We start from the raw sequence: 23,315 nt of genomic DNA, 5'->3' as shown, positions 1-23,315 counted from the left end.
AATAGGTGCCCCATCTTAAGCCAGCTGCTATAAGAATTGTATTTTGACTTCTCCAAGAGTTGAGAAGCCCACTGGCCTTTTTACTGGGGTCCCCAGGATCCCACAGTCTCTAGCAACTGCTTAGGAAATGAATGCAAAAACCTGCAGGCAAGGAGTGTCCATCTGGGAAGGTAATGGGCTTGCTGAGTTCTCTGGAAACGGATAAAGCCGTAGGGATCAATCGGAGAGACTCCTTGATACACATTGTGGTGTATGACATCTCACCCAGCTGGTCCCTGCAAGGACAAAGGAGGGAGGAAAGGGAATTCAGACTTCACGTCCACTTTGTAAATTCCTGGTAAATATTATCTTCTGGTTAAAGCTATTTTTCCAGTTGGTTTATGTAAGAGAATATTAAAATGAGACTCTTACTGCCTCAGGATCAGCTGAGGTCCCAGAGCAAGAGGAACCAAACAGGTGCCCCAATCCTCATTATAAAGTAAGGTGCTAAAGTAAAGGATTTGCTAAAGAGATAACTGAAAACCAATCTTGCAACTATTTGCTCATAATATAAATCAAGAAAAGATAAGGAATAGCTTAAGATTAAAGAGAGGAGTTTTGAGAGGGGAAAAAAAAATCCTTTCAAGAGAATTGTTGGAATGCTGTGGAGAATGGAGAAGGGTGCTCACCCTTTCCCCCTCTCTTTAAGCTAAAGGGGCTTCGAGGGGATCACTTGAGTGCTCTAACATATGCTCCCTGGAGTTCAGAGAGCATAGGACTGATAAGAAAGGCTGTGAATCAGAACAGACAGAGAGGGATGGACAAAGGGACAAAGCAGGAATGCTCCTGTATGTCCTGTGGGCCAATAAACCAGAAAGAGGAAGAGCTCTGGAACCAGATCGAATGGAACTCTAAGGACAAGAATTCCCTTGCCTCATGAATCACCACCATTGCACAGTCCCAGGGAGGAATTCTCCAAGAAACCCACAGATGTACCCATTGAGAATAAAAGGAAGCACTGAATATCCACCAAGCTCAGGGGTCTGGATTGTAATAGTATCAGCTGCTTTCTCCTTATCCTCTCTCCTTCCTGGGACCATTTCTGGAAGGTCAGAAACAGCAAGGTAGGGGAGGAATTGGTCAGTAAGAAGAAGCCAGCCACAAGCCCCTTACCTACCACTGGCTTTCAGACCAAAGAAGTGCTGAGCTGAGATAAAGGGAGATGCTCCAAGTGGATAAAAATTTGAAGTTTTTAATATTACACTGAATTAGACAGCTTAATTATTTAAAAGAGACTGCTCTTGTGTTTTAAATGGATAGGCATTCTATGAGATTCATTCAAGATTTCGCCCTGAAGATTAAAAGAATCTGCCCCACACAGCAAGTTTGAAGTGTTGGCAGATAAATAAAGTTTTTTATTTGCAACTACTACTAGTATTTAGTCTATTTACTTTATTGTATTCTATCTGGTTTTCTGATAACTTATATTGAATGTGGGCTTTGGCTATTTGATATTGTGAAATTTTAATTTTGAACTCTTTCCTCCTTGAACCCAGAATAAAAAAGTCATTGTGCTTAGTCTGGCACTTTGCATATTTAAGAAAAACAGTGTTGTCCATCTCAGCCCTGGTGCAACAAAAAGAGAGAAATTTTAACCCAGTGTAGAACTGGGCTGACAAGGAGCCAAATGGAGACGCACTAAACAACTTGCCAGGTTTTCCAGAAATGGCTTTTTGCATTGTAGTATTATTACCTGTCTAAAAGAATTATCAATTCTTAAAATGCTATGTACAAATTCCAGTATATGTAACTAAAGGCCATATTATAGAATAAAAACATATTTTATGGGTTGTTCCTGGGCTTCGGGACTCCCCCCCCAAAAAAACCAAACAAACCGTATTTTATTCCCTATAATATTATTGCCATTTTCCTCATTAAAATAAATGGCAGTTAAGAGATCCTCTGGACTTTGTTTTCTTACCTGGCAAAGATTTCTTAATTGTTCTCACATTTCGCATAGCCAAACAAGAATGAGAAAGGATACTACTTAAGTTGTACATCAATGTTAAAATATCTAATTAATGTTGGAAGGTAGTATATAGTGTTTCAAAATTCGACGAATGAATAAAATATGACTAATCAACCCTGCATTTTATGTTATATCGATTAGACCTTTCATTTATGATCTATTATTTTCTTATACAAAGTGAGATCTCTACTACAGAGATATAAATTCAAGTGTTTTTTTACAAATGTTCTAATTGAGCTAATCCCTTTAACCAGCAAAACAACAATATTTGAAATACATAGCTAGGGTGAAGAGTGTGGGGATGTGTGTTCTTTGCAAATAGTATGTCTAAGGGGCAAATTCATGACCTGAGCTTCATCAACAGCAAGACAGGCTCAAAGTCTAGCAAAGTGGGGTTGAAGTTTTCTACGTGGCTAACTCCTGCCCTACCTATAGGAGGCAGCTTACATGTCCGATATCCCATGAAGTCTCCTTGAGTTCTCTAGGCCAGGTTAGGTACCTGTCTTCTAAGTCTCTGTGCTAGGCAGCACATGTCTCTCTAGTTATTCCATAACTATCTGTATGGGGACCTGTATCCTGTACTAGGATGTAAGCTCATTGAGGGCAGGACCCACACATAATCTTGTACATATTTTTAGTGCCTCAGTACTTAAAATGTCCTCAGCTATATTTGCTAAACTCAACTTCAGTATGTATCCTTTCATACTATGTTCAAAGTCCAAAGCCAATCCTGAGGAGTGAACAAGGGGATGGGAGAGAATGTCTACACTGAGACTTAAATGATGCATATGCTTGTCAAGTCTCTCAGAGGAGGAGCCCTACTTGAGCCCCACCATTCAAGCTCTCAATGTAAGTCTAGGCGTCAAGTCTCCATTTCTAATGTACCTGAGCCTGGGTAAAAAAAAAAAAAGAAAGAAAGAAATAAGACATTTTACACACTGTGGTTAGAGAAACAGTGACGTAGATAACATGCGGTTGAATGAACTTCTTTTGCAAAAGGCAGAGGGATAATTTTGGGCCTGCTAGAAAAAGCAAAATGGTAGCCAGCCTCTTATGCTTCCATATATACATATCTTGAAGTGCTATAATCACTAAGGTACCAGAAGAAAGAATAAAACAAAATCCCAGGAGGAGAACTAGAATTAATATTTAGGGATGCAGATCTTACCAGGTGATGGACGACCCATCCCCCAGGATGCTCCTGATCTCCTCCCGGCATCTCTCCTGATGCTCAGGGTTCTGAGCCAGGTGGTAGAGGAGCCAGGAAATGCTCCCTCCCATGGTGTCTTGCCCTGCCACCAGGAATGTGTTCACCTCAGACCGTAGGTCAGTGTCTGAGAAGCTGTCACCATTTTCACCCTAAAATAACAACGAAGATATTTTTATTCAGCATCAATTAATAGATGTTTAGAGCCTCAATAAAAATAATCATTTTAGAAAAAAAAATAGTTTCCAATGACAGGTTCAATTTTAATTCAGTTCAACAGATATATACTATGAGCCATACTCTACCAAGAGCATAAAGGACTAAAGTTAGATAAGGGAAGCAGGGCTTGCAAAGAGCTCCTCCAATCATCCTGCCAGATTTACCTGGATTTTCCAGCACCTTCTCTTCATCCTTTTACCAGCTTACCCTGTGATCTCTTTTCTTGTGTTTTCCTGAACTACCATGTATCTTTATGATAGTCACCAAATTCTGTCAAATCAGTAAAAATTTTAGTCTTATCTGACTCCCTCTAGTGACACAGTTGTAGAATTCTATCTTTACTTCCAAACCTATGGAGCCAACCCATTAATTCAAAAGTATTGTTAAATTTAGTTGATCAGTTTTTGCTTTTGTTTCCTCTCTTCCTTATTTAGCCACCTACCTTCACAATTAACTAGATATATGAGCAAGCTCATAAATTTAAAAGATTTACCTGGGCAGAAAGGACAATATCCAGAAAATCCTGGTACTTCTTCTGAGTGTTACACTGTTTCTTCTCGTCCTTGAGGGAGTTCTTTCTATCTTGGATTATCTGGTCTGGGATAGAATAATAGTTCCCCATTACCAATGTGACAGCAAAGATAATCATAGTAAATAAATTACAGAGCAAGCCATGGCCCATAAATAGCCTCAAATATTGCCCGATTTCATGAGATCAGAGTGGGTATATGATATTTGAACAGATTTAATTTTTGCAGACATCTGTTTTCCCATCAAATGACAACCTCTGATCAAAGCTCCAAAGACAAACACAATATTGAAAAATATAACTAGGTAGGCAATATATTAAGATGATTTCAAAATTAGGTGCAAGTGACCAATCATTCTTTTCTTCTTCAGGCTAATATCTTGTTTTCATGGAAGAGTTATCAAATGAAATGGTGTGAAATGAAAGACAGGCAAAGAAATATCTATATATATAACTGAAAGTAATAAAAGAAAAAATATGGAACAGAACATGTAAAGCCATAATCCAAGAAAACTTTCGGGAATAGAGAGAAAATTTAAATGTACATATTAAAGGGCCTACCCTATGCCTGGAAAAATTGGAACAGAATAACCAATTCCAATATATACCTTAACAAAACTATTTGACATTGAAGATAGAGAAAAAAATCCTCAGAGACTCCAGACAAAAGGACCAAGTGACTTTTAAGAATAAGAAAATAAGGCTAGCATCACATTTCTCAAGAACAAGAAAGAAATCAAGGCAAAATTAGAGCATTTTTAAGACACTCAAGGAAACGAAGTGTGAGATAAGTGTTTTATATCAAGCAAAACTGTCCTTTAAGTATCAAATCTACATAAAGTAACATAAACTCAGAAAATACTATGCCCATGATCACATCCTAAGGAATCAATAGTGGATGAGCTTCATCCAACCAAGAGATGGCTGTGAGAATTTCACTGAAAGAACTGAAGTGAGTATTTCATAGATTTAACTCTAGATCTCAGACTAAAATAAAGGGTAAGGATGTTGGCAGAAGAATAACACATTAACATTAAAAGTGAAAACAATGCAACTAAAAATAGAAGGAGTAGGGAGGGATAAAGGAGAAAGTAGAATAAGATCATTATAGTTGCATAGGTATAAATAAAAATCAAAGGATGTCATTAAAAACTGACAAACTATAACCAGTTACAAAAGGACAAATACTATATGAAGTACCTAGAGTAGTCAAATTCATAGAGACAGAAAGTAGAAGGGTGGTTGCCAGGAGCTGAGGGGTTAAGTAAAATGAGGAGTGATTATGGGTATAAAGTTTCAGTTTCACAAGATGGAAAGAGTTCTGGAGATGGATGGTGGCGATAGTTGCACAACAATGCAAATGTACTTAATAGCAGTGACTGTGGTTTAAACACGTGAAGATGATAAATGTGTTGTATGTATTTTACCACAATAAAAAATGCTGACAACCAGTTAGCAAATGTTTGAAGAAGGAAAAAGAGATTAACTAAATACTATGATAGCCATAAAAAATATATGTAAACCTTCCTAAATATAAAAAAAAATTCTATTTTTTAAAAGCAAAGAAAACATACCACATAGAGAAAGAAACACAGTACACTGGATTGAATGATGTCCCCCAAAATTCATGTTTACCCAGAACCAGTGAATGTAGCCTTATTTGCAAAAAAGGTCTTTTTTTTTTTTTTTGCAATGATGTAATCAAGTTAAGATATCGTATTGGGCCTTAATTCAGTGATTGGTATCCTGATAAGAAGAAAATTTGGACATAGACACTGCTATAAATTGAATGTTTGTGTACCCTCCAAATTTATGTGTTGAAACCTAATCCCCAACATGATGGTATTTTGAGGTGGGATCTTTGGGAGGTGATTAGGTCATGAGGGCACAGCTCTCATAAATAAGATTAATGCCTCCATTGGACCCAAGGGAGTCCCTTCACCCCTTCTGCCATGTGAGGACACAGTGAGAAGACAGCCATCTATTAACTGATCGAAGGCCAACATCAGACACCAGATCTACTGACAACTCGATCTTGGACTTTCCAACCTCCAGAGCTGTGAGAAATGAATGTTTATTGTCTATTAACCACCCAGTCTATGGTATTCTGTGATAGCAGTTCAAATGCAACAATGTAGATATGCAGAGGAAAGACAATCATGTGAAGATGGAGGAAGAAATTAGAGTGATATAGCTACAAGCCAAGGAATGCTGAGGATTGCTGGAAGACTTGAAGGAGCTTTCAAGAAGGATCATGGACCTGCCAACACCTTGATTTTGGACTTCTAGCCTCCAGAACTGTGAGAGAATAAATTTATGTCGTTTTAAGTTATCCAATCTGTGATGAATTGTGACTGCAACCATAAGAAACTAATACACACAGTAATTATAATACACACAGTAAAATGTAATAATATGACAGTGTTGAGATCAAACATATCAGGCATTTCAATAAATAAGAATGGGAATGACTTGCCTACTAAATTTTTTAAAAAGTTAATTAGTTCATAAAGCAAAACCCAACTATGTGCTGCATATAAGAAAAACACTTAAGAGCAATTCAAAATGGCTAAAAATAAAAGGATGGACAAGAATATACCAGACAAATGGAAACGTCTAGTGTAAGAAACAAGAGGCTGCAATCCCGATATCAGACAAAGTATATTTTAGCAAAAACTCATTAAATAGGGTTAGTTTTTAATGCTAGAAGTCATATCATAATACATAATAGTTATGAACATATACACACACCAAATAACAGAGAAGGACCCATATAAAACAGAAACTACAGGAATGGCAAGGAAAAATAGGTAGGATCACAGAGTAATAGGAGTCTTTAGCATACTGCTCTCAGTATAGGGCAGATCGAATAGACAAAAATAAGATATCAAATATCTAAACATAATAATAAGGCAAAACATATGAGGGGAAATATCATGCACCATTCCTAATAATAGAGAATATATCTTCTCAAGAGCACATGGAACATTTACAAAAATTGATCATGTATTAAATGAAAGAAAATATTAATAAGTTACATAAAGCAGATTATAATATTGATTGTAATATTATAATCAATAAAACTAGAAATTTTTTAAAATAAAAAATAAAAATCCTTTCCACCTAGAAATTTATAAACCTTCTATTAAACATCTTTGGGATGAAAGGGAAATACAAACAGAAATTACAGAATTTCTGGAAAAAAAGATAATAAAAGCATTAGTTATCATAATAAATGAGACATTTAATCAGTGAACAAAGGAAAAATTGTATCCTTAAAAATACATAGCAATAATAAATAGAAAATTCCATTCTAAAACTCATATGGACTCTTAAGGGACCCCAAATAGCCAAAACCATCTCTAAAAAGAACAAAACCAGAGGACTCACACTCCTAATTTCAAACTTACTACAAAGCTATGGTTTAAAACAGTGTGGTATTGGCATAAAGACAGACATATACCATATATGAATAGAACAGAGAGCCGAGAAATAAACCCTAACATATATGATCAAACGATTTTTAAACAACGCTGCTAAAATCATTCAATGAGGGAAAGGACAGTCTTTTCAACAAATAGTACTGAGAAAACATCCACATGCAAAAGAATAAAGTTGGACCTTTACCTAATACCATATACAAAAATTTACTCAAAATGGATCAAGGACCTAATTGTAAGACCTAAAACAATAAAACTTTTAGAAGAAAACACAGGGCAAAAGCTTCACAACACTGGACTTGGCAAGGATTTCTTGGATATGACACCTAAGACACAGATAACAAAAGAAAAAATAGTCAAATTGAACTTCATGAAAAATTTTTAAAATTGTGCATAAAAAGAGTAACCATAGAGTAAAAAGGCAACCCACAGAATGGGAGAAAATATTTGCAAATCATGTATCTGATATGAGATTAATATCTAGAATATATAGAAAACTCTTAAAACCCAACAACAAAAAACAACCCAATTCAAAAATGAGCAGAGGACTTAAATAGACATTTCCCCCAAAAAAGATCTACAAATTACCAATAAGTACATGACAAAATGCTCAACATCACTGACCACCACAATGAGATATTGCCTCACATCTGTCAGAATGGCTATTATCAAAAAGACAACAAATAACAAGTGTTGGTGAGGATGTGAAGAAAAGGGAACCCTCATGCATTGTTGGTGAAATTCTACATTGGTGCAGCCACTATGGAAAACAGTATGGAGGTTCCTCAAAAAATTTAAAAATAGAACTACCATACAACCAACAATTCTACTTCTGGGCGGTTTATTCGATGAAATTAAAAACACTGTTTCGAAAAGATATATGCATCCCTATGTTCATTGCAGCATTGTTTACAGTAGCCAAGATATGGAAGCAATCTAGCTGTCTAACGACAGATGGATGGGTAAAGAAGATCTGATACACAAACACACACACACACGCACACACATACAATGGAATATTTATATGTATAAAGAAGATCTGGTGTGTGTGTGTGTGTATACACACAATGTGTGTATATACGTGTGTGTATACACACACACACACACACACACACACACATATATATATACATACACACACAATGGAATATTACTCAGCTATAAAAAGATTGAAATTTTGCCATTTGTGATAACATGATTAGACCTAGAGGGTATTATGCTAAGTGAAATAAGTCAGACAGAGAAAGACAAATATCTTATGATTTCACTTATATGTAGAATCGAAAGGTAAAAATAAATGAGCAAGCAAAACAAAACAGAAACAGACTAAGAAATAGAGAACAAACTGCTAGCTGCCAGTGGGGGTGGGGGGCAACATCTGGGCAACGATGAGGATTAAGAGAGACAAATTTCCAGTTACAAAATACATAAGTTGCGGAGATTTTATGTACATCATAGGGAATACAGTCAATAATGTCATAATAACTCTGTGTGGTGACAGAAGGTTAATAGAATTGTTGTGCTGATCACTTCATAAAGTACACAGATGTGAATCACTATGCGGTACACCTGAAATTAATATAATATTATACATCAACATTACTTATTTTTAAAAAGTAAAGAAATAAAGAAAGCTATACCACTCTAACCAACCACAAGAAAGCTGAAGTAGCTATATTATATGTGCTGCTGAAACGATCACTGAAGTAGCTACATGAATTTCAGACAGAACAGATTTCAGAGCAAGAGAAATGATTAGGGATCAAGGATGACATTACATAATGATAAAAAGGTCAAGTATGCCAAAAGACAACAGTCTTTAATGTGAAGGCCTCTAATGACAGAGTGTCAAAACACATGAGGCAAAAACTAATATGACTACAAGAAGAAACAGAAAAATCTACTAAGTTGGAGACTTAATATCCTTCTATCGGTAATGAACAGATCCAGCAGGCAGAAAACCATCAAGGATATAATTGAACTAAACAATATTATCGATCAACTAGATCTTTTTGACATCTATAGCATACCTCATCCAACAACAACAGAATATACCTCCTTCGCAAGCTCTACAGAACATCCTCCAAGATAGACCCCATTCTGGTCCATAAAACATAGTCTAAATTTTAAAAGAACAGATCATACAAAGTATGCTCTCAGACAACAATGGAATAGAAATCAATAATAGAAAGATGGTTGGAAAACCCCAAAACACTTGGAGAGTAAACCACACGTTTCTAAACAACACATGGGTCAAAGGGGAAGTCTTAAGAGCAATTTAAAAAATATTTTGAACTAAGTGAAAATTAAAATACAACTAATCAAAATTGTGGGATGCGTAAAAGTACTGCTTAGAGGGAAATTTATAGCATTGAATGTGTGTGTTAGAAAAAAGAAAGATCCAAAATCAACAATCTAAGCTTTCTACCTTAGGAAATTAGAAAAAGAACAAATTCAAAGTAATTAGAAGAAAAAAATAATAAAAATCAGAGTAGACAACAATGAATTGAAAATAGGAAACCAAAAGATAAAAATCGATGAAAACAAAAGTTGTTTTTTTAAAAAATAAAATTGGTAAATCTCTAGCCAGGTTAACTAAAAAAAAAAAGAGAGAGAGAGAGAGAGAGAGAGAGAGAGAGAAAAGACACAAATTAAAAATATCAGAAATAAAAGTTAGCTGTCACTACTGATCTTATGTACATTAAAAAGATAATAAAAGAATATTATGAACAACTCTATACCCACAAATTTGATAACCTAGATTAAATGGACCAACTCCTTGACCATGTACCAAAACTCATCAAGAGAGATAGATAATCTTAATAGACCTATATTTATTAAATAAGTCAATAATTAATAACCTTCTAAAACAGAAAGGATTAGGCTTAGATGATTTCACTGGTGAATTCTACCAAGCATTTAAAGAAGAAATTATATGAATTCTCTATAATCTCTTCCAAAAAATAGAAGTAGAGAGAATACTTCCTAACTCATTTTAGGCCAGCCATTATTTTAATACCAAAATTAGACAAAGATATTACAAGAAAACTACAAACCAATATCTCTCATGAACATATATGCAAAATCTTCAACAAAGTATTAGCAAACTGAATCCAACAATAAATAAAAGCACTGTCTGATACTGATGAAAAAAGACAAATAGATCAAGGGAACAGAACAGAAAGCTCCAAAATAGACCCACACAAATATAGCCAACAGATCTTTGACAAAAAAACAAAGGCAATTCAATGAAGAAAAGATAGTCAATGCATAAAAAGAATTATACATCATGACCAAGTGGGATTTATTCCAGGTCAACAAGGCTGATTTAACATTTAAAAATCAGTTAATGTAATCTAGCACATCAGTAAACTAAAGAAGAAAAATCATATGACTATATCAAAGATACAGGAGAAAAACATGTGACAAAATCAATACCTATTCATGATTTAAACAAAGAAACAAATAACAAAAAAGAACCTTTCAGCAAACTAGGAATAGAGAAGGAACTTTCTCAACTTGGTAAATAAAATCTACAAAAACCTTACAGCTATTCAAATTTTTACTGGAAGTCCTAGCTAATGAAATGAGACAAGAAAAAGAAAGAAAAGATATACAGATTAGGAGGGAAGAAATAAAACTGTCTTTGTTCATAGATGACATAATTGTCTAGGTAAAAAGTTCCAAAGAATTAACAAAAACCTTCTGGGACTAATAAGAAATTACAGCAAAGTTGCAGGATACAAAATTAATATACAAAAGTCAATTGCTTTCTTATATCCTATCAATAAGTAATTAAAACTCGAAATTTAAAATACAATATCATTTATATTAGCACCAAAAAATAAAGTACTTAAGTATAACAAACTAACAAAATATATACAGGACATATAAGTGAAAAATTGTGAAACTCTGATGAAAGAAATCAAAAAAGATCTAAATAAACTGAGAGAGTTCCATGTACATGAACAGGATGACTCAATACGGTGTCCTTCCTAACTTGATCTCGAGATTCAAAAAAATCATAATAAAAAGCCCAACATATTATTTTATGGATATCAACAAACTGATTATAAAGTTTATATGGAAAGACAGAAGACCCAGAATAACCAATACAATTTTAAAGAACAACAAAGTCGAGGGTCTGACACTACCTAAATTTAAGACTTCCTCTAAAAGAATGTAATGAAGACAGTCTGGTATTGGTGAAAAAAGAGACAAATAGATCAAGGAAATAGATTAGATAGCCCCAAAATAGACCCACACAAATACAGACTTGACTTTGACAAAGAAGCAAAGACAATTCAGTGAAAAAGGATAGTCTTTTCAACAAATGTATTGGAATGACTGGACATCCATGTACAAAAAAAGAGAATTTAGATCTTACACTTTTCACAATTATTAATGTAAAATAAATCATAGGCCTAAGTATAAAACTATAAAATTCCTAAAACACATAGAAGAAAATATATGAAAGTGACTTTTTAAGACACAACATCAAAAGCATAATCCATGAGAGAAAAAATTCAACAAGCTGGACTTCATTAGAATTAAAAATTTCCGCTTAGCAAAAAGTAATTAAGTGAATGAAAAGACAAGCCAAATATTGGGAGAAAATATTTGCCAAAGACATTTCTGATAAAGAATTGGCATCCAAAATGTACAGAGAAACTCAAAAGTCAACAATAAGAAAAAGATCTGATTAAAAAATGAGCCAAAGACCTAAAAGACACCTCACCAAAGAAGAGATGCAGATAGCAAATCAGCATATAAAAAGATGCTGCATATTATATGCCATCAGGGAAATGCAAATTAAAACAGCAATGAGATGCCTATTAGAATTACCCAAATCCAGAATACTACCAACCAAATGCTGGCAAGGATGTAGAGCAACAGAAACTCATTCATCGCTGGTGGGAATGCAAAAATGATACAGCATTTTCAAAGATAATTTGGTGAATTCTTACAAAACTAACATGTTCTTACCATACAATGCAGAAATCATGCTCCTTGGTATTTATCCAAAGGAGTTAAAAACTTAAGTCCACACAGAAACTTGAACACTTGAACATGTTTATGGCAGCTTTATTCAAAATTGCCAAAACTTTGAAGCAATCAAGATATCCCTCAACAGGTAAATGGGTAAACAAACTGTGGTATATCCATACAATAGACATTATCTGGCAATAGAAAGAAATGCACTATGAAGCCATTAAAATACATGGAGGAACTTTAAATGCATATTTAAGTGAAATAAACCAATCTTAAAAGGCTACATACAGTATGATTCCAACTAATGACATGGAAAAGGCAAAACTATAGAGTAAAAAAAAATCAGCGGCTGCCAAAGTTCAGGGCAAGGGAAGAGGGGATCAATAGGTGGAGCACAGGGGAGTTTTTAGGACAGTGAAACTATTCTGTATGATACTGCAATGGTGTAAATACATTTATATACTTTTCAAAACCCACACAGTGAACAACACAAAGAGTGAACCCTAAAGTTAACCCTATGGCCTTTAGTTAATAATAGCATATCGATGTTGGCTCATTAATTATAACAAATGTACCACACTAATACAAGATATTAATAACAAGAGAAACTGTGTATGTGTGTATATGGAGTGGGTGGGGGAGATGAGGAAGTATAAGGAACTCTATGCTTTTTGCTCAATTTTTCTGTAAGCCCCAAACTCTCTAAAAACAATTTTAATTTGCAAAATACTATAAAATCTCTACTAAAATACTACAAAATTAAATAAATCAGTGTGATTCTAGCATATGAATAGATAGACCAATGCAATAAAAAAGAAGTCCAGAAACAGGTCCAAGTACATAGGTCAATATAGAGAGTGAGAGAGGTGGTCATCTAAAACTACTGGAAAAGATGTAACTTTTTAATAAGTGGTGATGAGACAACTGGATAATCATTTGGAAAAATTAGATCAACACCTCACATCATATATAAGAATAAACTCTAAGTGGAGCAGAAATCTAAATGCAGAAAGAACACAACCACACACTTGTCAGAAGAAAACATGAATGAATCTCTCTACAATCTGGGTACAGGGCAGTGGTTCTCAACTAGGGACAATTTTAATACCAGGAGACATTCAGCAATGTCTGGTGACATTTTTGGTTGCCGCAACTGTCAGAGTCCCACTGGCATTGAGTGGGTAGAAGTCAGGGATCCAGCTGAATATCCTATAAAGCACAGGACAGCTTCTCACAATAAAGACTTATTTTTAGCACCATGGTTGAGATACTCAAAATCCAGATGCAATGAAAGAAATTATTGATGATTTTGACTAAATACAAATTTTAAAAATTGAAAGATTTCATTCTGAATAAATTTAACAATTAATCTTAATATTCTGTATCGTTTTTTTAATCATAATTATGTAATGTAAAGAACATGTTAAAAAATGTTTTCACCAAGTCCTATGCAGATGCCACAAAATACACTCCTGTTACTCCAATGAGCCATACAAATATTAACATTTTCTGTGTGGATCATGATGGGAACAGGTTTGAGAACTATTTCTCAATTTGCAGTATATCTATGCAAGAGAATATTATCTGGCAATAGAAAGAAGTGGAAGTACCATTTGTGCCTTACATTGTTTCTACCTGCTTATCTCTGCATCCTCCTTATAATATCTATGTTCATGTGTGTATATATGTGTCTGAGTGTGCATGTGCAGGTGTGTCTTGCATATTTCCTGGGAACCAATATATTTTATTTTTAACATTTATTCAGTTCCAGGAACTGTCTTGAGTGCTTGACGCATATTAACATATTTAATCATCACCACATAATGTCTATTGTTAACCACAGGCACTAAATTGTACAGCAGATCTCTAGACCTTATTCGTCTTCCATAACTAAAACTTTATACCCATTGGACAACTCCCCATTTCCCCCTTCTTTGAATGTATGCCCATGTTTACTCTGTCCCCCTATTCATTCCTATGTTGCATGAATATCTTTGGCTCATCATTATTACTGCAGTCATGGCACGAAAAGCCATATGCCATGTACGCTTTGAACGATTAAATGTCCATTTGTTCTGTTATATTTGTATTAAAAAAATTATACATAATAAAAACTGTATGATGAATGGAAAATGTCTCATAAGATTACTACTATAGCAAACTCTTTGCAAGGACTTGTACTTCATTGGAGCAGTGTTCATATAAAGTCTCTATTAAGAATAAAGTTCTCTTTTCACATTAAAGCCTATTCCTCTACACAGACACCATAGAGTTATGCACTCGGGCAACCCAAACCCAAGAAATACCTGCGTACTGGTGCAGAATTTTGCTTAACTCCTGTAAGCGGTGACCATCAGGGCTGAATTTGAAAATTATGTCATGGTGAAGTAAGAAACCGTACAAATGGGAAAAGTTGATTTTGCTGGCTTCAGACATTGCTTTTACATAATGATCATCAGTGCTAGAGAGAAAGTGGGGATATGTTAATAAATGATTTATATAATGGCAAACACATTTTTTTTTTTTTGCTTTCCTGTTACTGACCTGTTTATCTGGCAGTTGGTCTCCTGGCTGAAAGTACATTTCATAAGTGTGTCCAGAGTCATCAAACGGATGTGCCCAAAGACCTCCACAACTGTGTCCTGAGTGCCGCAAATCTTCTCCCACTTACCCTGGCCCAGGAGGTTAAGATCAACAACATCACTGTCATCAGAGTGCCTTTGTCTCAAATCTCCTCCTTGACCCTGCCCTTAATGATGTCCAGGAGACAACCCTGACTTAGCAAGGGGCAAAAGTCATACAAGGAAATAAGCCAAGTGTTTACTTGGCATGAGGAAGGGAAAAAGAAAAATGCACCCAGCTGGGTGAAAAAGAGGATGGAGTATCCAGTCAACAGCTGAATTAAATATCTTCGACCTTTCAATTATTATCATAACTCTGCTTTAAAACAGACCAGAGTTTCAGTAAAACAGACAATCTCTGATACCCATAATTACAAGGGGTCTCCTCAGGGCTTCCTCCATCTTTGGTCCCCAAACTGTTAGACATCCCAGTCCATCACTACTCCCGACCACCAAATCTGCATTTAAAATAAACTTGGAATATTAAAACAAACAAACAAACGAACAAACAAACAAAAACAAAAAACAAAACAGCTTTGATTTAGAAGTGGGAGACAGGGAGAAGCTGTGAACAGGAACCCCTACAGGCAACTGGCCTGTGTTCACTTTACTCGCCCCCCACAATGAGATGCACTACCTGAAATGTTTTTTGGCTTAAACTGCTACAGAGTTCTCTGTCGAAAATGTTTTTGTCATAATAAGCATTCTTTGTGTAAAAATACGAACAGATCTAAATGTTTAAGTTTGCATCAACCGACATTTGTTGAGCACTTGTGCCTATAGCTAGATGCTAAGAATATGGAGGCCATAGGGGAAAAAGGCAAATAGATTTTTTAAAACAGCTTTTTACCTGTGTCAATTGTTTAGCCAATTGCTTTCATCCTGAATTATGTAGGTTTTACTGAGTAAAAAAAAAGTGAGTTTAGACGAAATGAGAGCAAAGGGAAGGCTCAAAGCTGGCACAATTCAGTGGGAGGAGAGGCTGTGTGGGACTGAGGAGTGAAAGAGATAGAAATGGTTTATTGAAATGGAGATGTAAACTCAAATACCACCAGTGGCTGATATGCAATTGTGCACAAAGCTGCACAGCACCAGAATTGGAAGAGCATGCCCTCTCCCACTCTAACCTGCACCACAAGCTCTCTGCCTCGAGAGCTCTTGGGTACTTTACCACAATCCTGGCAGACTTCAGGTTAAATCCGCGTCTGTGAGCTTGGCTGAGAACACAGCCAATCAGCTGGTAACAGTGGTTCTCTCTTGGGAAAAGGGATGGTCTTGCATCTGAAGGTGGAGGAAAACTTTGGCTTTGTTTGTGGTGTTGGAAGTGTTTATGATGAAACCGTATTAGTGAATTACTTATCTGACTTTTAAATAAGTACAATTTTAAAATTAAAAGTATATCACATACAAGTACAGTTTTGGAATAGAGCTCATTTTTAATCAGGGACTACCTATAGCAACGTCCCCTCTGCAACCTCTTCCCGCTCTTTTGGAAGGGCACAGTTCAGCTCCTTTGCCTTCTACAGGAGGAAACTCACATCTGTGACTTTAATGTAGGCACTTATCATTTGCTAGGTCATTTATGGCCATCAGGAAAGTCCATTCCAACCTCAAAACCTTTATTCATGTTAACTCACTCCACGGAGATTCCGTTATCAATGTTATCCACATATTCTAGTTCAGCTCATATTTCATGGTAAATCTGAATGTCCTCTGAATCTGAAGCTATGATAGCTGCTCCAGATTTCCTTACCTGACACCCACAGAACTTACCATTTGAATCTACTACTTGGTATTTGGTTTATTGCCGTAAGATCTCAAAATAGATCTAAGACAGATGAGCAGATCTTCCAAAGAACCATAGCAAAGGCTTACATAGACAGATACACTTTTGCTCAGTGGGCACTTGTACATTGGTTAATTTCTAGAAATCATCCCTCTTTGACTTTCTCTACCCACTAAACATATGTCCAATTTACTCCCTGTTGGAAACATTTTGCAATGCACCAGAACACTTGTGTCCCTTCACTTACCAGCATTACATTCACAGAATGGGCCATGACCTCGATGTACGACCTCAAGATGTTAAAATTGAATACAGGAGTTATTAAGCGTCGGTGCTGGAACCACTTGGGTCCGTTTAGGTTCAGTAGTCCTTCTCCTTGAGAAATTAAAGGCACAAAACCTCATGAGATTTTATTAGATGAGATGAGGAAGGAGAGGTGAGGAACACAGACACCATGGAGTGACCGTGAAGCACAAGTTGTCAGGACAGTGTTATATCAAAATAGTGCTCATATATTAAGATTGAGGTGAGTTTTGAAGCTTACATCTGGGGTGGATGTATTTAGCATTGTGAGAAAGAACTCATGCTTTAAAGCCTGATGAGAATGCAAATCCTGAAATCATATTGTTATAACTGGGTAAGTTACTCAACCTGCCTGAGGCTTGCTTGGTTTTCTCAATAATAAAGTGTGATAATATCTAATTCACTGTGTTGCTGTGCAGATTAAGTGGAGAGTGTATATAAAGCACCTAACCTGGTCTCTAGCTCACAGCAGAAACACAACAAACATTTATCTTCGACCTTAGTATGCCCTCTTGACCTTCTCCCTAGATAACTTGCAGTATAGCTCTATCATATTCGTAATGCTTTTGAATTCCTATTTGAGTTTCTTTGGAATGCTCTACTATAGAAAGGGGATTTCTAGGGAGAAAGTGGGTCACTTTCCTCATTTGCACATACATACCAAGACATGGAACCAAGAGCTTGCACAGGTACTTGGACTTGGGATCTGCAGAGTCAAGCAGAGGAAACAAAAAGATGGCATTAGAGGAAGATTATCAAAGTTGATGAAGGCTCTCTTCATTTGCCTACAATAACCACAAATAGTCAGCAGAAGGCAGCCTCGGGCTCACTCCTTGGCAGGAGCTGGGAGCATGGGAGGTGAGGGTGGGATAGCTAACCCCAAGAGGCAGGTAAACAAATCCAGATTCTTTCCTTGTTAACACTTCCTCTAACAGAAATAACCATTGCCTCGAGGGTTACAAAGTTTCCAGAACAGGACAACATATGGCATCCTTTTTGGAAAGCAAATTAATAGAACAGGAACTCGGGAAACACCAGAAAGCAAGGTACAAATGTCTCTTGGGGTTTTCCTGACCTCTAATGTGGAGGTGTTTTACAACTCTTGTCCTGTTAGAGGTGAACATGAAAACAATCAGAGAGAACTAGGGAAATGAGAGGCATGGAAAAAGCTGTTTTCTTTTATTAGGTTTTGCTAAGAGTAATGCAGACAATGGCACAGGGAAGAAAGATGAGAATATTTGACCTTAGTTTACAAAGTCAATGGAACAAAAACTGGACATTTTAATTTTGTGCTATAAGATAATTTACCATGGAAGCCTTGAAAAAGAATTGGATGGGGAGTCAGACGACTTCTTCCTCAAAAGGGAACACAGTTGAGAAATATGCAGAAAATAAAAACAAAATTTGAACCACAATGAAGATGTTAGACTGCATAAAGTAATAATGTAGCATTTGGGTTTACATATTGAACCAGCACAGGCAGAGCTACTTCCAAATGTTCCTGAAAACTTAACGCTCAAGAAGGGAGCTTAGGGGAGCATTTTAGATTTTGCGTCCAAGCAATTGTCAGTTTGGCTCAAATCAAATCTAAAAAAGTCAAAAAGTCAAAAAGTCAAAAAAAACCCCAATAATAACAAAACAGAAAGAGGGTGGGGGTGGGGAGTGTTGCTGATACTGAAGTCACAAGACCAAAAGCGACAAAGAAAGTCCCCCCCACCCACCCTGTGATCTGGTGGTACCAGTTGGGTTCTAAGGTAGTGACCAAAAAGAGCCCATGAGAGTGTGAACTAGACAAGACACTGGGGGGCATGGAAACCCCCTTCAGAATGGGTAGGAAAGCTTTCCACACTTCTTCCAGTGTCTCTTAAAGGCCCAACGCTAAGCTTTGCCTCAGAATTTCTTTAGAATCCTGCCTGTGGGTTGTGCATATAGTTCCTAGGAGGATGAGGTTCCTGAGAGTCACCCCTTTTCTTACCTGTTCTGCTTAGAAATGTCTTTGCATAGTCCGGGTCATAGATATAGAAAAATGCCTGAAAGGGCCCAACCCAGAAAGGAAAGGCACACGGGTATTTTTCGACAAGCTCTTCGAATTTCTCCAATTTACCACCCTGAAGTAACTGCAGGGGAAAAAGTGAAAGAAATTAGAGATGCCAGCCGGTCTAGACTCATCCCTTCCTACAGATGCAAGCCGAGTTTAGGGCCTAGATAAGGTCACACGGGCAAAAGGCCTTACCCTGTTTCTGGATGTAGGTGGACATGCTTTCTTAGGGATTTCTAAGCTTGGGGTATAATATTTTAAACAAGGTTAGTGTATTTATCTTCTCAATATAAATATAGTGAATAAGTCACTACCAAATGACCTACACGGTGAGCTGTTTTCCCAACCGAGAGGGTGAAGAGAGCCAAGTCACACACTTGGGAGTGGAGCCTGGAAGCTGAAAACAATTTTTTCCCCCTATGTGGGAAAAAACTCTCAGCTACCAACATTTATAAATGAAAGTACAAACTCTACCATCAGAAATGAACTTTTTGCCTGATGAGCAGATTGCTAATGGCTTGTTTAAATAGTTCCACTAAATCACTGACAATAAGATTCATTTATATATGCTTCTTGTATAAAGTGTAGGTGTTGGTGGGGACCTGTACGTGTGTGTCTGCGCGTGTCTAGTTACACATTTGAGCATAGGGATCCTGACCTGCAAAAATATTCTTTGTGTGAACAATTCCACAGAATTTGCCATGTGATTGTTTATTTTTACCCTCGGAGAGGTAGAAAACTTTGGCTCCTATTTCCTGTGCTACCAACTAGTACCTCTAACCCACGAAGGGCGCCCTGGATCGTTTAGGGCCCTTATAGGTTGAGACTCTTGCAATCTAGTTCCTGAAGTGTTGCAAACTCTTTTTTGCTAACATTCGCACAATCAAGTCAGTGACAAGTGCCCACTGGTGACACAAGCAATTTTTTCCAACAATGCTCCTATTTACTCATTTATTCATTTGCAAACAATAAACAGATGACTATTTATTAAGTCCTATTATATGTGCCAGGTGACAGAGATGCAGAGAAATATAAGACAAGTAAGGTATTTGCCCTCATGGAAATTATAGTCTAGTATGAGGATTATTTTTTTGGATTAGAAATTGTCATGGACACTCTCAGCCACAAGAATTTGGTTACACTTTTAGAAACTCCTGTCTAGACAAAAAGACTGAAAGTTACTGTGACTCCTGGAATATATGAATCTATCTCTTTTTTTCATTCACAGCAGCATTAAATACATTTGAAAATACTTATTACACATATTTAGAAGATGTCATTCGGAAATATTTGGAATTTGCTTAGTCCTCAGAGAAACGATAATAGTTGACATTTACCAAGCTCTACTATGAGCTGGATGCTTCCAAGTGCTTTCCATGTTTATTCTTTACTTCAGAAATCCAATGGAACAGTTACAATTTCAATCTCCATTTTATAAATGGGGAAATTGAACCTTAGAGAGGTTAAGTATCTGTGCAAGCCAATATGGCTTCAACTAGTAGTAAGGATTCAAATCCAGGTTGAACTCTATAAAGCCCAAATGCTTTACTATCTAACTATACAGACTTTCCTTGAATTACATACAAACACACATACATACCCTTGCATATACACACACTAGGTCCCACACAATGGCTGGGGTTCATTGGCCTGCTGAATAAGTGTCAATATACCTGGTCTATTCTTTGTAGTTGATAAATCTTTAAATGAATTTATTTAGCACTTAATGGATATGAGCACACAACAAAATGGTTATTTAGCACCTACTATGAGCCAAGAACTGGGTTTATGGTATTCTAGTGGTGAGGAAAGGAGTATATAGTAAAGAGTATATAATATGGCGTAAAAGAGTGATAAATGATCAAATAATAAAAACAGAGTTAGGGGACATGGAGTACTGGAGGTCTTATTTTAGTTTGAGTGGTCAAGGGTGGGCCTCTCTGAAGAAGCGACATTTGTTCAAAGGCCTGAATAAAGTGCACAGAGAGCATTCCAGCCAAGGAAAAGAATATCCAAAGACCTGAGGAAGGAATTTGCTTGGCATGTTTGAAGAATAGCAAGAAGACCAGTATGATTGGAAAAGAGCAAGGAATGAAATTTATTCTGGAATCTATGGCTATACCTAAAATGTTACAATGTAAAATAGTTTCATCCTTTCCTTGTGACTAAGTGATGAGTCATCAAAAGGAACATAAAGGGTTAAAAAAAGGTAAATGAGTAGAGTTGGTAATAAGAGTGAGTTTGATATATCAGCCATCTCCAATCTCCAAAACTCTGATAGAGGCCTCTCTAAAATAAAATGAAAAAATTAGTGACAGTCAAGAGACATATGAACTTTAAAACACTATGAATGCACTGAACAAGCTGAATAAAAATAAAACCATTCTATTTATGACAATATCAAATAGAAGAAAATATTCAGAAACATTTAACAAAAAAGGGAAAACATATACTCTGAAAACTATAAAACGAAAGAAATTTTAAAAGACTTAAATGAATGGAAAGATATTCATATTCATGGATCAGAAGACTTAATATTAAGTTAAGATGGCAATACTTCCCAAATTGATTTACAGATTCAATGCAATCCCTATTGGAATTATAGCTAGTTTCTTTGTAGATAAGCTGATATTAAAATGTATATGGAAGCTGGAAGTATCTAGAATAGCCTAAATGACCTTGAAAAAGAACAAAGTAGGAGAACTCATGCTTCCTGATTTCAAACTTACCATAAAGCAACAGTAATTAAAATAGCGTGGTATTGGCATGATAGACATATAGATCAATTAAACAGAGTCGACAATCCAGAAATAAACCTTCTTGTTTAGTCAATTAATTTTTTACCAAGGTGTTGTGAGGTGATAGGAAAGGTGTGTGTGTGTGTATTGGTCTCTGCTCCCAGTTTCTGGCACATTTCGTAAGTGATAAAGGTACTGGGAGCATTTTCTGTTCTAACATTTGGTTCCTGACACAGAGTTCTTAAATCCCTTGGAATCTCCTGGGTGAGAGCAGTGTCTTTTGTTCTAATGAGGTGATTTTTGGGGTGCTCCTGGATGGAGGCTGGTCACCAGAAAGATTAAGCCATAATTAGCAGCTTAGAATTTTCAGCCCTACCTCTGATCTTCAGAGAGGGGAAAGGGTTTGAAAATAGAATGAATGACCAATAATACTTATGTGATGAAGCTTCCATAAGTATCTGAGAAGTATAGGGTTTGAAGACCTTCCGGGTTGGTGTAAGAGTGGCACGGCTGGAGAGAGCGTGGAAGATTTGTGCCCTTTCCCACATACCCTACCCTATGCAGCTCTCCTATCTGGATGTTTGTCTGTATCCGCTGTCATGTCCCTTTATAATAAACCAGTCATCAGTAAGTAAACTGGTTTCCTGAGTTTTGTGAGCCATTTTAGTAAATTAATTGAAACTGAGGAGGGGGTCATGGGAACCTCCAATTTATAGCTGATTGGTCAGAAGCACCAGTAACAACGTGGATTCATGACTGGCATCTGAAGTGGGAGATTTGGGGTGGATCTGTGAGACTGAGCCCTTAATCTCTGGGATCTGATGCTATCTCCAGGTAGACAGTGTCAGAATTGAGGTAAATTGTAGGACACACAGCTGGTGTCACAGAATCGCTTTGTATGAGGAAAACTGTAACACATCTGGAGTCAGAAGTGCTGTGAATGTGGTAATAGTATGAGAGTAAAGAGATATGCAGGAGAACTAGGTTTTTCCTACTCAGGTTGGCACCTGAGTAGGAACAATTCAATGGGGGGAAAATAGTCTTTTCAACAAATGGTGCTGGGATAACTGGATATACACATGCAAAAGAATGAATTTGAATCCCTACCTCATACAATAAACAAAAATTAACTCATAATGGATTAAAGATCTAAATTAGAGAGCTAAAACTGTAAAATTGTTAGACAAAAACAAAGATTTAATCTTGGATTTGGCAATGGTTTCTTAAATATGACAACAAAAGCGCAAGCAACAAAAGAAAAAATAGATAAACTGAACTTTGTTTTCTTAAGCCACTATGTTTTACCATTTTTTAAATGTATCATAAGGTGATACAGCAATAAATGGAGAATAAGACAGAGTTCTTGAAAATTAAATTATGATAGCCAAATTTTTTAAAAAATGTTTTTAATAGAAATTATAGGAAGATAAAAAT

The 23,315-nt window shown here is 36.2% G+C and overlaps 1 protein-coding gene across 2 annotated transcripts in view; it reads right to left on the bottom strand.

The window, feature by feature from the left end:
* LOC107514032 (cytochrome P450 4X1) overlaps positions 1–23,315 on the bottom strand; it is a 46,335-nt gene that overhangs the window by 13,884 nt on the left and 9,136 nt on the right. For both annotated transcript variants that reach the window (XM_016151355.2, XM_016151354.2), the window contains exons 3-10: positions 19,081–19,222; positions 17,767–17,811; positions 17,050–17,177; positions 14,940–15,067; positions 14,702–14,856; positions 3,928–4,031; positions 3,177–3,367; positions 142–275 (exon numbers count right to left, since the gene is read on the bottom strand). In XM_016151355.2, coding sequence (XP_016006841.2) covers positions 142–275; positions 3,177–3,367; positions 3,928–4,031; positions 14,702–14,856; positions 14,940–15,067; positions 17,050–17,177; positions 17,767–17,811; positions 19,081–19,222 — 1,027 coding nt within the window. The remainder of the gene's footprint in view (positions 1–141; positions 276–3,176; positions 3,368–3,927; positions 4,032–14,701; positions 14,857–14,939; positions 15,068–17,049; positions 17,178–17,766; positions 17,812–19,080; positions 19,223–23,315) is intronic.

This window comes from Rousettus aegyptiacus, unplaced genomic scaffold (assembly GCF_014176215.1).
Source record: "Rousettus aegyptiacus isolate mRouAeg1 unplaced genomic scaffold, mRouAeg1.p scaffold_m13_p_1, whole genome shotgun sequence".
Lineage (NCBI taxonomy): Eukaryota > Metazoa > Chordata > Mammalia > Chiroptera > Pteropodidae > Rousettus > Rousettus aegyptiacus.
This window is presented reverse-complemented; position numbering and strand designations above follow the sequence as displayed.